Source organism: Aotus nancymaae, unplaced genomic scaffold (genome assembly GCF_030222135.1).
Source record: "Aotus nancymaae isolate 86718 unplaced genomic scaffold, 86718_ANA_hifiasm-v0.15.2.pri h1tg000002l, whole genome shotgun sequence".
Lineage (NCBI taxonomy): Eukaryota > Metazoa > Chordata > Mammalia > Primates > Aotidae > Aotus > Aotus nancymaae.
In genome coordinates this window covers 22,202,367-22,217,007 of record NW_026988413.1, presented here as the reverse complement: position 1 = coordinate 22,217,007, position 14,641 = coordinate 22,202,367, and the positions used below count along the sequence as shown (strand labels likewise).

General features: G+C 40.4%; 1 protein-coding gene and 1 long non-coding RNA gene across 11 annotated transcripts in view; one reads left to right on the top strand and one right to left on the bottom strand.

Annotated features, from left to right (window-relative positions):
• The window catches only part of LOC105726333 (uncharacterized), a 182,025-nt gene that overhangs the window by 54,599 nt on the left and 112,785 nt on the right, over nt 1–14,641 (bottom strand). The window lies entirely within an intron of this gene.
• The window catches only part of CALD1 (caldesmon 1), a 232,356-nt gene that overhangs the window by 195,536 nt on the left and 22,179 nt on the right, over nt 1–14,641 (top strand). For all 10 annotated transcript variants that reach the window (XM_012465735.2, XM_012465738.2, XM_012465739.2 and 7 more), the window contains 2 exons: nt 5,021–5,166; nt 11,606–11,867. In XM_012465735.2, coding sequence (XP_012321158.2) covers nt 5,021–5,166; nt 11,606–11,867 — 408 coding nt within the window. The remainder of the gene's footprint in view (nt 1–5,020; nt 5,167–11,605; nt 11,868–14,641) is intronic.

The following is a 14,641-nucleotide window of genomic DNA, read 5'->3' as shown; positions in this document are numbered from 1 at the left end:
GAGTCTCACTTTGTTGCCAGACTGGAGTGCAGTGGCGCAATCTCAGCTCACTGCAACCTTTGCTTCCCAGGTTCAAGTGATTCTCCTGCCTCAGCCTCCCAAGTAGCTGGGACTACAGGCATGCACCACACCCGGCTAATTTTTGTATTTTTTAGTAGAGATGGGGTTTCACCATGTTGGCCAGGATGGTCTCGATCTCCTGACCTTGTGACGTGCCTGTCCCAGCCTCCCAAAGTGCTGGGATTACAGGCGTGAGCCACCGTGCCCAGCCAGAAAACTCAAAATCTTAAACAGAGAAATCCATATTTAGAAAACAGATGACCAGATTAAATAGGGGGTAGATGATTTTCTTAACTATGTTTTGTAAATTTCACATGAAAAATGAAAACCCATAGTTCATGTTATATACTACATTTCTGTTAAGATGTATGTTCCCTCACGCCTGTAATCTCAGCACTTTGGGAGGCTGAGACGGGTGGATCACGAGGTCAAGAGATCGAGATCATCCTGGTCAACATGGTGAAACCCCGTCTCTACTAAAAATACAAAAAAATTAGCTGGGCACAGTGGTGCGCGCCTGTAATCCCAGCTACTCAGGAGGCTGAGGCAGGAGAGTTGCCTGAACCCAGGAGGCGGAGGTTGCGGTGAGCCGAGATCACGCCATTGCACTCCAGCCTGGGTAACAAGAGCGAAACTCCGTCTCAAAAAAAAAAAAAAAAAAAAAAAAAAGATGTATGTTCCTCTCTGTTTCTAATAGAAGTTGTGGTGGTTTCAAAGGGAAAATTGAATATGAGCACAGACCATGTAAAGGACAGAGAAAGTGTAAACGCTAATAACAGGAAAACTGAATTTAGCTCTCATGGGGCATTCAAGGCTATCATTGAACGTGTTGGGAAACACTTTTCACTTTGTGAACAAATACCTACAAATTCATTTACAAAAAAGAGAAATGAAAGTTACCTTGGAACTACACTCAAATATGTCCCACATGGGTTCTTGTAGTGTTTCTTGGTGAATGTCTTTATAGAAAGTGGGCATGATTCAGTAATTAAACATGTGGGGGAAGGGAGGCTGTGGAAAACACTGGATTCTATATTTACAATTGCATTCAATTCACTAAAATGGGATTTGTTTTTACTGACCAAAGCTTTCTATACCTATGTATAGTGTCTGAGAATTAGAAAGGCCCATCAGTTTCCACTCAGATGATCCTTTTGCCTCTTTTCAGATAAGGCCCTAGTTCAACAGCATCCTTGGTGTCCATCAGATACTCCCAGGAATGACTGAGCCCTGCCCCTTTCCCAGGTTGCCCTTCAGCACATTCCAGCCAATTCCAAAACCTTTGGCCTGTTTTTGACACAGGCCAGATAAGCCACTCAAACCAGGATTAAAAGAAAACAACCCAAATCGATATTCCTATTTTAACATCGTGTAAATAACCTACTGGTCGAAAGACTAGGTTTTCCCCTTTCCAACTAGTTGTACTGTTTCTTTATGTAGTCAGCCTAAATCACGTTTACATGATTCAGCCATTTTAAACAACCTCTTCCTTTTTTTTTCCTTTTTGTTCAAAAAAGAAAGAAGGAGAACAACTAACTAAAACCTTTCCTGTCAAGGATTTATGCAGCATAGGATAGGGCAACCACAAGTAAACACAAATATCACATGAGCCTTCTTAGAGAAAACATTTCCAGAAATCACTCCAATGTCTTAAAAAAACACACACACAAAATAAAACCTGTCTTTCTCCACTGCAGTTTAACTGTGGCAGTGAGTCACAAATGATCATCAACATTGAAACTTAATTTAGCTTTCTTTCTTTCCTCTCCAGTTATAAAAAGTCTCTTTTTAGTTCTTCATGCAGGAGCTGTTTTGTTTTCTGGCCTCTAACAGAAAAACAGAATTTCTAGCAGAGCTGCCCCTGAGGTATTGAAAGTGATGTTTGTGTCATGCGGACCAACCCTTCTCAAACATAAGTGTGCATGCAAATCACCTGGGAGTCTTGTGAAATGCAGAATCTGATTCCATGAGGTCCATGGACCAAACTTTCAGTAGCAATGAATCTAGAAGACGTCCATGTTATAGAAATTGAACCCAGGAAAGGATCAGGGGCTTATGAAGCTAACAAAAGCAAGTTAAACTCAGCCTGAGAAACCCTAGCTGCACCCAGCGCTTGTTGCTATTCTGGAACCAAATAATGAGAAATATGCTTGAGACACATCTCAGTCCTTGCTCGCTTGACTTTCTGAGTGTCTCTCTGGCACAAGGACCTGTCATTTGAATTCCCATCCCCCACCCCATTCCCATGTGTTTTTGTACTGGATATCCCAAGTATCTAGAGTTTCAAAACCCAAATGATCACATTTGGCCAGAGCCTTTCTTATGAGTATGCTAATGTTATTTGTGTATCATCAAGCACACAAACTCTTTCAGGATACCTGGCTACCTATGAATCCTTCAGCACAGACATTCTCCATGGTACCATTCTAACCTGTAAGATCTAATGCCTTTCCCAGTGGGCTCAGAATCCCATGAGTTTAGGTTAAATCTGCCATAACATCCAAAAATAAATGTAAAGGCTCTCTGGAATTACTTTATTCATTTCCCAGAAAGAGAAAATAATTTTCAGTTGAACTCAAATCATCATTATTACATTGACAATGTTTCTCAGAAGGTTTTCCGAAAAGAACCTAAGCCTACCATCCACTATAGCCTTTGCCAATAAAGGCATAGCATGAAAAAAAGGTAATTTTTCTTCTGTTAGACATATTATGTTTTACAAATCTATTTTAAACACTTTGGGGACCAGTAAATCAGATATAATAAATTTGGGGAGAATGGAAATTTTTCTGACTGCAAAATAGGAGAAATGAGCTAAAGGGAATGTCTCCAAACATAGCACTCCACAGACCGTGAGATCCTACTCAGAATTTGTTTCACAGTTATCTCTAAAATAGGTTTCCCTCACATTTGTAGCCACAGATACTTCTTAACCAGAACATCAACTCCAGTCCACGGTTTCTGGGGCTAAGTCTAACAGTGTAAGCCAAAATGAGAATATATTTTGCTTCATCCTTCCTGTCCAATGAATACTGATGTATTTATTCTTGGGCAAGGACAGCCATCAGGGAGCCACAGTGAGGCTGTCATTCAGGCCATGAGCTTGCTCTTTTTTTCTGTAGCCTCTCATGACCCATGAGGAGCCAAGAGGGAAATGACAGGATGAAAAATTCAGAAGGAATCATCTGGTTCAACCGCATCTTTTCACATATGTGGGACCAGCATCCCAGAGCAGTCAGGTGATTTGGCCAAGTAACACAACTAGTTTGTTATCAGCACTGGAGCCAGAAGTCACATTTCCTGATTTGCAGACAAAGCTCTTGGAGAGAATGGCAAGGCACAGCCCTCCTTTTCAGTGTGTCTGAGGGACATCCTAGGTATATACCCCATGGTGAAAGATTGAAGTCTTAACTAATTGGCAGCATAGTAGGAATTTCTAGTTATTAATCAGCTAATACCCAAAGAAGACAAAGGACTTAAAACTCATCAATAAAGACCAAAAACCTGTGCTCTTCTTTGTAAAACATGCACTTTAGGTCAAGTGCAGTGGCTCATGCCTGTAATCCTAGCACTTTGGGAGGCCAAGGCTGGCAGATCACTTGAGGTCAGGAGTTCAAGACCAGCTTGGCCAACATGGTGAAACCTGGTCTCTACTAAAAATACACAAATTAGCTGGGCGTGGTGGGTCATACCTGTAATCCCAGCTGTTCAGTAGGCTGAGGCAGGAGAATTGCTTGAACCCGGGAGGCAGAGGTTGCAGTGAACCAAGATCATACCATTGCACTCCAGCCTGGGCAACAGAGCAAGACTCTGTCTCAAAAAATAAAAATAAAATAAAACATGCACTTTAGGAGTAAATCTTCAGAGGCTATCTGAAGAATAAGTGGGAAGAAGTGAGTGATCAGGTCATGGTAGACTGTCCTAGGCAGCAGCACCTAAAGTCCTGAGTCCTGAGTCTTTACGGCTTTCCCTTCCTCTGTGGGTTTCTTTAGAATGCTCATGCTTTGTAAATGTCTTGAAAAGAACCATTGTGAATGCACCTCACCTGTTTTCACACTCACCTTTTAAGAATGGACGAGATAATATGATTGAAGTATTTTGAACTCCTTTACCCCCTCCCCAACAAAAAGCTATGTAAATTCAGTTTACTTTTAAATAATCTCTCATTTACTGTAAAAAAACAAACCCATAAAATATGAAAGCTAACACCTGCCCACCATATATCATCTTCCTGTGTCTCCCACAACAATCATAAAACTACTTCCAGAGTACTAAATTTTTACTGACAATGGAAATCAAGGGAAACCCTGGAATTTCTCCTATTCCATTCTAACTTTAATGGTTTAGATGACTACAAACATGGTCTCACAGATCCCAAATATGTCGTTGAATCCTCATACTAAAGGTAGGGTTATTAAATGTCCCATCCTTGGGACCGAATTTACTTGTTGATTAAAATACTGGTCTTTGCCAGAACTGGCTTGGCAGATCTAGCTAAACTGGTAGGTTCCCTCTTCTTTCTTTCACATTTGTGTCTTTCTCACAGATTCTCTCTCCACCCAAGAAGAAACCTGTCCAGGCAACCTGGCCATCCTTCATCAAAGCCACCCTACTAATTGCTCTTCCCAGTGGGAACTGCAAACATCTACTTTTACATGGAGTTCCCAGAACTTAATGGTTTCCAAACAATAGTACTACCAGTGCTCTTGAAAGTAAAAACCTCAGTGAGATCAAGAATGATCTTGCCTTCTTAAAATTGTGGTAAAGGTGTTTGTTCACAGGCTAAAGGACCATAGCTCATTCTCTAAGAATTTCCCCTGATTCCAACTCTACCACATCTGAGTGGTTTCTTTCTGAGTTTTCTGCTTCCTAACAAGTTTGGGTCTTATTTGGTGATACCAACCAAAATCCTAATAAGATTTTCTTGTTCTGTTCCTTCCTGATATCTACTGTTGGTTAGATCAAAGATGAAAAGATTAAAAAGGACAAAGAACCCAAAGAAGAAGTTAAGAGCTTCATGGATCGGAAGAAAGGATTTACAGAAGTTAAGTCACAGAATGGAGAATTCATGACCCACAAACTTAAACATACAGAGAATACTTTCAGGTAAGAAGTAGCAACTAGTTAATAGTAACTGTTTATATGCAAAAAAAAAAAGTCTTCTCATCCTGTGCCTCTAGACAGAAACATGATAAACAGGCAGCATACTTTTGTTGTGAGCTCATTCGCCATTGTCTTAGAGATGCTCAGTCAGCAAGTCCGGTTCTCATATCACTAACAGAAGACCCGCAGTCACCACTCAGACAGGGCTTAATCTGCTTTTCCCATTATTTTGAAAGGCAGATCATGTTTGGCATCCATGGTTTTTTTTCACTGACCTCATGTGAGATGAGTGTATTAGAAAACATTGTGACTGGGATTCATATCATTCAATGATTCTCTCTATGGTCTGACCACCTTCATAAGAGACCCTTCTCAGTACCATTTTCAAGAATGCATTTTCTAAAGGTTGTATATAAATACTGCATAAGACTAAGATTGTTTTGTGGCAAAATACTTGGGAAACATTAGGTAATGCTCAATTCATCAGATTTCTTTATCACAGGTCTTTGAGAGTCCTTCATGTTCATTTACATTAGAAGTCTCTAAGAGGGAGTGAGAGGGTATGGACCTGCTGCTCTATTTCATACAGTTTGGAAAAACTCTCTTGTATAGCTTGAGCTTTCCCTTCAACATAATCCCCTACCCCATCAAATTGAAAATCTTGGCAACTGATTATCAGACAGACTAGACGAGTATGTCCAGGTAAATCCTCATTTCTAAATATAGTCGAATTCTCAGAGCTCTCTACCAATTTTGTAGAAGAACTTGAGGTGCAGACACTGAGCTGGCCATGTGATTCCTGTGCTCCTTTCCCACAAAACACTCCCTCCAACTACTGGGGCCAAATCCCAACCTCTGTTACGTCACTGGCTGCTGTGCCAGATGTGCCGAAGAAGAGTCTTGGGTCCCTTCCATGTGGATTTCCCTGGGCTTGTTCCTTGGCTGCAGCCTTGCCTATAGTCCCTGTTTTTCTGAACACTTCAGATAAGAAAGTCACCAAGTAGGTATGAGGGAGAAGTTTGACATGCTCCTTACACCAAAGGCTTTGTAATATTCAAAGCAGGTGGAGCTGCTAGGGATGGACATTTCAGGCTCATCCAAGAGGCTAAGATGGATAAATACAGTTGCCCCAAAACAATTTTTCTATACAAAAGTTTGAACAGAAACCTACTCATATTTATCCAAAGGAGAACCTAAAGCAGACAGAAGGTGTATATAAAAGGTCTAAATAAAACGGTGAAGGTGTAAGAAAGGTAGAATCTATAGCTATTACTTGGGATTGCCAAGAGAACAATGTTAAAATTAAGTTTACTGAACATTCACAGAAACCTGCAAAGCAAGTGGTTCAGGTTAGTAAGCTGAGTCTAAAACTTGCTGAAGCGCCTGAAGTTTAATGTTTTAAAGCTCTGGAATAGTGTCGGGTCCATGAAAAGTGTTCAATGAATGTTACCTAATATTACTATTTTTAAATTAATAGTTTAAAATATGTCTCATAGGCATAAGGTTTTTTAAAGTTGTAAGTTCTGTTTTTGTTAAGAGGAATGTTTAAAAAATCTGTCAGTAGAAAAAAGCTGTTTAACAATTAGCAAACTTGCCAACAAGCCTCAGTCAAAGCTCAAATTAATAATTAACATGCCTATTGTGTAGAAATCCAAAGAGCTGGGTAATTTGAAGGGAGAAATAGTCACAAGAGATGGTGACAAGTTGAATGCTAAGAATCCTTAAATGTGACTCTGGCCTTAATTTTTCTATTTTGGGCAGGAAAAAAAATACAGGAACAAGCTGCTACCATATTATTTATTTTAGTTTAGCCACCAATGTATGTGAGTTTTAGTTTCAAGTTCATGCTGATAGAAGCAGAGAAGTACAGTTCTGCTCCATACACATATAAAATGAGGAGAGAGGAAGAGATATCAGCCTTTATTTAGGTAAGTTTAGTACCTATCAGCTTAACTGAAAGCAAGCTGCATTCTTAATGGTCAAAGGCTGGATACTCATCTTCACTTACACCTAAAGAAGCCAAGGGGATGGGGGGAAAGGACTTTATGGAAGAGATTTCCACATTCAGTGGCACCCTAATGCTGAGATCATGCACAGAGGCAGAGATGGTGTGAACAAAACTTTTGCTCCTCTATTGAGCGTAGCTGTTTATGTTTGATTTAATTACTGTTCCCTCTGATGTTTGCATTTTCTTGTAACTCACTTGTTCTCTCCAAAACATGACATAAAAATCTCCATCAATGAGCAAGATATAGCAATGCAAATTCTACCAACGGTTTTATAGAAAGTGCAAAATGAAGGGCTTTTTGATGTTTTATTTTTAAGGTGGGAATTAAAAGGTTTTTTTTCCAATTACAGGAAAAAATGTACTCATAAAAATGCTCAGAAAATAGAAGAATAAAAATAAGCACCCACCACCCAACGATAACCACCAGTAACAGTTTTTCCAGCTGTTTATATATGTATATAATATTCAAGATAGACACATACTTGTGTATATTTATATGTAGTACATACGTGTGTGTGAGTATACTTATAATTTTACATTGATTCTTGCACCATGCATAAGAATGTATCATAGCTTGTTTTCTATACTGATAAACATAAGCCGATAATTAATGATATTAGAGCCTTCCACTGGATGGACGTATTATGACTTATTTAACCAGTCCCTAATGACGGACATTTTGATTGTCCAGAATGAAGGCTGAGCGACACCTAGTGGAATCCACAGATGTTTCTGTAGGCATGTGTTTTGCTGGTCTAGTTCCTGTACGGTGATACGATGAACACAGAGAGAGAGCAAACTCATTTTTTAAAGGAAAGACCCTAAATTAACTGAGAGAAGAGTCACAGGCCTGTGAATCTAGAAGACCCTGAAAGAGCCCTTGACAACAAGATTTTGAGGCACCCTTTAACCCTGTCTGAGTTCAAAATAAAATTTTACCTTTATCTGTCAAGATCCTAGACCAATAGTTTTAAATTTTTTAACCTAAGCCCTTAGTAAGAAATAAATTTTACATCATGAGCCAGTACAAGCCTGTATATATTTTTATAACTGAAACAAGTGTGTCAAGAAATGGAACTTTCTTCTGCTCTATTCAATGCACTCTGATACTTTGTTTTGTTTAAATGTTGATTACAATCTACTAAATTGATTTTCTGGTCAGCAGCTTGAAAATTATTGTCCTGGAGGACACAGTATATTCAGAACAACTTCAGTGTTTAAAATCAATGTGCACAATGTATTTCTTGAACCCATTCCTTGTTTTATTCTTTTTTTTTTTTTTTTTGAGACAGAGTCTCCCTCTCACGCCCAGTCTGGAGTACAGTGACCCAATCTCGGCTCACTGCAACCTCCACCTTCCAGGTTCAAGCGATTCCCCTGCCTCAGCCGCCTAAGTAGCAGGGATTACTGGTGCACACCACCATGCTCAGCTAATTTTTGTATTTTTAGTATAGACAGGATTTCACCATATTAGTCAGGCTGGTCTCGAACTCTTGACCTTTTGATCCACCCGCCTTGGCCTCCCAAAGCGCTGGGATTACAGGCGTGAGCTACCGAGCCTGGCCATTGTTTTATTCTTTCTTTGGTTCCACAGCTAGCAACACTGTGCCATTCTTTACATGTAGTAAATGGTATTAGGGTGTGGTAATTCCTTTGTTCCTTAGACAAAAGTGTCAGGAATAGGACACCTACATTCTCATCTAGTTAAGAATGACCTCACTACTTGCTAATAAGCTTTTAAATGGCAAAGCTGTATCTCTGTCTCTTGAAGACTACTTATAACAAGGGCCTTCAAGCACTAAATTCTCCTGAGTAAAGTCCCAGTCAAATCCAACTCGGGCAAATTCTGTGTTAGTGAAAACGCTGTATTCTACTGAAGTTCTACTGTGAGTATCGACATGTTTTAAAATGATCAGTGTTCTAATTCTACCATATAGCAAATTTATTAAAGAAACTTAGGGGTCACAATAGGTGCTAATGATATGTCTCCATCTTTTTATAGATGTGTAAAATACTAAAAACACCTGTTCTGAAATAAAATTTTAACATAAGGACCTTTGGGATAGCATTCTGTCTTAAGTCTTAACATGTTCCCAATTCTGCAATGAAATCCCTGTGTATCCTCCTTAATCACAAAAGAAAACTCAACATAATTTTAATTTTAGTTCTTATTAAAAACTTACCCGTTTTCTTCCTGTTTTATAACCTTTTCTATCTGAGGAAGCATTGCTTCTGCTCAGGCACAGAATGTAGCTAGGCCTAGACTGTAGGAATTTTAGAGACAGAGGTAGGAAATGTTCCTTTCAGACTCCATCCTGAAGGTCTGAAGTGAGAGGTGGAGAGATGGGCTAACTTGTTCTCTTTCAGTTTATTCATTGTTTCATAACAATACATATTTTATTTCAGGTATAATCACAGTATAGTGACAAGAAGAGTCCAACTAATAGATAAGCATTAGAATCTGATTCTGGCTCAGCTGCTTTCTAGCTACCAAAAGCTTGAGTAAATTATTCTCTCTCACCTGTGGTTACCTTATTTGTAAGACGGGGATGATAAACCGAACCTGACATCTTCCCAGTTATTGTGACTGTTAAATGAAGTAGTGGATATGAAAAGGGTTTAGAAAGCATAAATGACATGTAAGTAATCACCTTAACCGTGTCATACCAAACTAATTTCATAATTTTAAGTCTGTATAAGGAATAGTCCGCTTGTGTTGGAGTTAAAGAACATAGAAAATACACAAATGGAAGCCATAGGTTAATGCAGTCATTAAGGACTTCCTGGAGCGGCTCTGTAAGAATGGACATAAATCACTGTGTTTAGCTCTAATCAAGGGGCAATGGGTAATTTCATCTCCAGAGATCAGGTGCTAGAGTCAAGCTCAAGGCAAAGTTGTGGATCGATGGATTTACTTCAGCGCCTACCCTTAGTTCAGCCCCTTTTTCCCGTTCGCAGTGCCTGAACCTTTCTGTCTTCCCTCCTGATCCATTACTCCAGGTAGATCCAAGTTAACCAGTAACTTATGGGAAAGGACTAGTAAGGCACTACGAGACTTTTGAACTCATTCACAAGTAGTGTTTTGGACTACATGTCTGCCTTTCCAATAACAACTCATATTCATACAGTAGATGATATATAAATTATATCACTGTAATATCTATCATATTGATATAATACACAATCCCATGCAACCCACTGAGGTAAATAGAATAAATAGTATTTGCCCCATTTTTCCATAGCATGTATCTTTTTAAAAATTGTGGTAAAATCAAACATAACCTAAAATTTATCGTCGTAAGCATTTTAAAATGCACGGTTAAGTAGCGTGAGGCACATTCACACTGTTCTGCAACATATCTCCCAAACTCTTTTCATCTTGCAAGACTGAAAGGCTGCACCCATTACACAACAATTCTGTATTTCCTTCTACCGCCCACCCTCTGTCTCTGGTAACTACAGTTCGATTTCTGTCTCTATGAATTTGACTACTTTAGATCCCTCATAGAAGTGGAATCATACAGTATTTGTAGGATTTCTGTGACTGGCTTACTTCACTTAGTATAGTATCTTCAAGCTTTATCCATGTTGTAACAGGTAACAAGATCTCCTTCCTTTTTAAGACTGAATAATATTTCATGGTATGGCTAGACCACCTTTTTTTTTTTTTTTTTTTTGAGACGGAGTGTCGTTCTGTCACTCAGACTAGAGTGCAGTGGTGCCATCTCGGCTCACTGCAACCTCCACCTGCCAAGTTCAAGCAGTTCTCTGCCTCAGCCTCCTGAGTAGCTGGGATGACAGGCTTCTGCCATCATGCCCAGCTAATTTTTGTATTTTTAGTAGAGACGGGATTTCACCACCTTGGCCAGGCTGGTCTTGAACTCCTGACCTTGTGATCTACCCACCTCGGCCTCCCAAAGTGCTAGGATTACAGGCGTGAGCGACCGCGCTCAGCCCCACTTTTTATTTATCCATTCCTGCCATGATGGGCTTGCGTCCATCCCTTGGTCATTGTAAATAATGCTGCTGTGAACATGGGTGTACAAATATCTCTGCAAGACCCTGCTTTCCATTCTTTCAGAGGTGTATCAGAAGTGGGATTGCTGGATCATGAGGTACTTCTCTTGTTGATTTTTTTGAGGAACCTCCATCCTGTTTCCGTAGCAGCTGCACCACTTTACAGTCCCAATTTGCAGTACATACTTGTGACATTTTACAGCTGAGGAAACGAAGCGCAAGTGGCAGAACTGAGGATCCCATTCAGCCCCTGTGATTCCAGGCAGACCCCTTTCCCAGCCTACCTACCCCTTGGGCTAATGAGAGGCAGTGGGGATTTGGTGTGGGATGCAAAAGCCACAGAACGACCTCGTCCTCCTCCAGGGAGACTGCAGGCAAAGGCATGTAAACCCCTTTCCATTGCTCCCCCAACCACAGCCGCCCTGGAGGGAGGGCCAGCGTGGACACCAAGGAGGCTGAAGGTGCCCCCCAGGTGGAAGCCGGCAAGCGGCTGGAGGAGCTTCGTCGTCGTCGCGGGGAGACTGAGAGCGAAGAGTTTGAGAAGCTCAAACAGAAGCAGCAGGAGGCGGCTTTGGAGCTGGAGGAGCTCAAGAAAAAGAGGGAGGAGAGAAGGAAGGTCCTGGAGGAAGAAGAACAGAGGAGGAAGCAGGAGGAAGCAGATCGAAAACTCAGAGAGGAGGTAAGGCAGGCGCTAGCCCACTGCAAACGTGGCCGGGGAAAATTCCCTAGTGCCCTGTGGCTGCTCTTTTGAGCATGGGCTGTTAAAAATATTTTTTCAGAATAATAAACTTACCATGTGCTAGGTACGATTCTAAAACTTGTAGACATATTAATTTGTCCGCTGCTTTAAGAACTTGCTGATATGCATACTTATACTCATTTTACAGATGAGAAAACTGAGGCACAGAGAGGGTTTTTTTGGGTTTTTTTTTGTAATTTTCCTGAGGTCTCCTTGTGTTAACCCATTACCCTTTACTGCCTCTCAAAAAGGAAAAGTTAGAAAGCTGAGAAGGATGAAAGGTCTGCAAATTAGTTACAAGAATGAAGTTATATGATACTTGTTTTCTAATAGCTGGAGACTTTTTATAGAGAATATTTTTAAAAAAAATTTTTTTAATGGGCAAGTAAGTAGATTAGAATGTAAACAGGCAGAGACAGTGTCTGCGTTGTTCATTACTGTATACCCAGGACCCCATACAGTACCTGACATGCAGGAGGAGCCCCATCATTATAAATAGATGAATTTGTTTCATCTTTTAAGACAGAGCCAAAAACAGCAGATAAAGTTACAAGGAGGAACATTTTGGCTCAGCATATGAAATAACATTTAACGAACTACACCTTATAATGAACTACAACTTACAGTACTGCAGTTTACAAGACGCAGTCTTTCCTTTCATCCTGAGGTACGTTCTTCTCATTTTATGGGCAAAGAAACCAGGAATCAAATAGTTTGAGTGACTTATTTCAAGATTCTTGACTAATAAATGGTAGAATCAATATGGAGACCCCGCTTTTCCAACTTGGAGCCTAGAACTTTTGAGATCGTGACCTCCCATCATTCAAAATATGCAAAAAAAAAAAAAAAACAAAAAAAAAAAACACTTTCAATGGCATTTTGACATGGATCCTATGCAAAATTTTCCTGAACTGTATGGAAAATTTTGATACATTATTTCAAGGTCGCTTTTAACTCCAACTTTCAATGAGGCAGTGACTTTTAGTTGGGAGTAATCAGAATGATAGAGTTTTAGAATTAAACATACCCAGGCTTCTGGGTTTTTTGTTTGTTTGTTTTTTGTTTTGTTTTTGTTTTTAGATGGAGTCTTGCTCTGTTGCCCAGGCTAGAATGCAATGGCATGTTCTCGGCTCACTGCAACCTCCGCCTCCCTGGTTCAAGCAGTTCTCCTGCCTCAGCCTCCCGAGTAGCTGGGACTACAGGCATGCACCACCACACCCAGTTAATTTTTATATTTTTAGTAGAGACATGTTTCATCATGTTGGCCAGGATGGTCTCAATCATCTCCTGACCTTGGCCTCCCAAAGTGCTGGGATTACAGGTGTGGGCCACCGCACCTGGGCTTTTTTTTTTTTTTTTTAAGACAGAGTCCCACTCTATTGCCCAGACTGGCGTGCAGTGGCGCCATCTCGGAACATACCCAGGCTTCTGTCCTAACTCTGCCACTAAAAAGCTGGGGCCTTGGGAAACCTGGACTATTCTGCATCTTCTTCTCCTTACCTGTGAAATAATATTGACTTTGTGGGATTCTTCTGATACTTTAATAGATCATTGTGCTCCCAGTGCCTGGCACATTCTAGGCACTCAAAAATTGGTAGATATCATTATTGCCATCACTGTTATTATGATTATTATTCAGAGGAGGAAAGTATCAGGAAAGGCTGAAGGGAAATCATGGAGTCTTAGAACTGGATTGGACCTAGGAGATTATTTGGGCCAACCTGCCAAACACAGGATCCTTCTACAACATCCTCTGACAGATGAACGTCTACTCTCTGCTTGAGAACATGCAGTGATAATGATCTCACAGTTTAAGAACTCCCTGAGACTGTATAAATCTCTCGGAAAATCAAGTTGTGCAACTTAATCGGAGCTCTGAATTTTTTGCCTGATAGAGAAGACAGGGTATTCTAGACTAGGAATGAAGACACAGAGGGGTTAATGAGACAGACTGTAAACATTTGCGATTGCAACACCGTGACGCAAGGTCTACAGCGTTTCAGGTTTGTCAAAACATCTAAAATTATTTATTCACTTGAAGCGGGGAGCAACCATAAAAATCACATCTTGTACCATCTGGCAAATATAGTACCACAGATTTAGATAGCTTTTCACATAAGTTATTCATTTGTCTTCACAACTCTCCTAGGATGTAGGTAGAAGGGATATTCATATTAATTTTACATATACAGAAGTGCGAGGTCATTGTTAATGACCCACAGGACGGTGGTGATTAGGTATCACCCTATGAGAAATCATCATAGTGAGTGTTAGTCTAAGCCAGGGGTGTCCAGTCTTTTGGCTTTTCTGGGTCACATTGGAAGAAGAAGAATTGCCTTGGGCCACACATAACGTACGCTAACACTAATCATCGCTGATGAGCCAAAAAAAAAAATCACAAAAAGTCTCCTAAGCTTTTAAGAAAGTTTACGAATTTGTATTAGGCCACGTTCAAAGCCATCCCAGGCATCATGTGGCCCCTAGGCCATGAGTTGAACAAGCCTAGTCTAAGCATTTTACATGTGCTTTCTCATTGAGTCCTCATGAAAGCCCTATAAAATGAGTGCTATCATTATCCCCGTTTTATGGATGAAGAAACTGAGCCACCGAGCAGATAAATAATCTGGCCAAGGTCAGGCAGTTGGAAAGTAGCAGCACCAGAATGCAAATGCAGGCAGCTGGACTCCAGCTCTCAGGCTCAACCTCTGGTGACC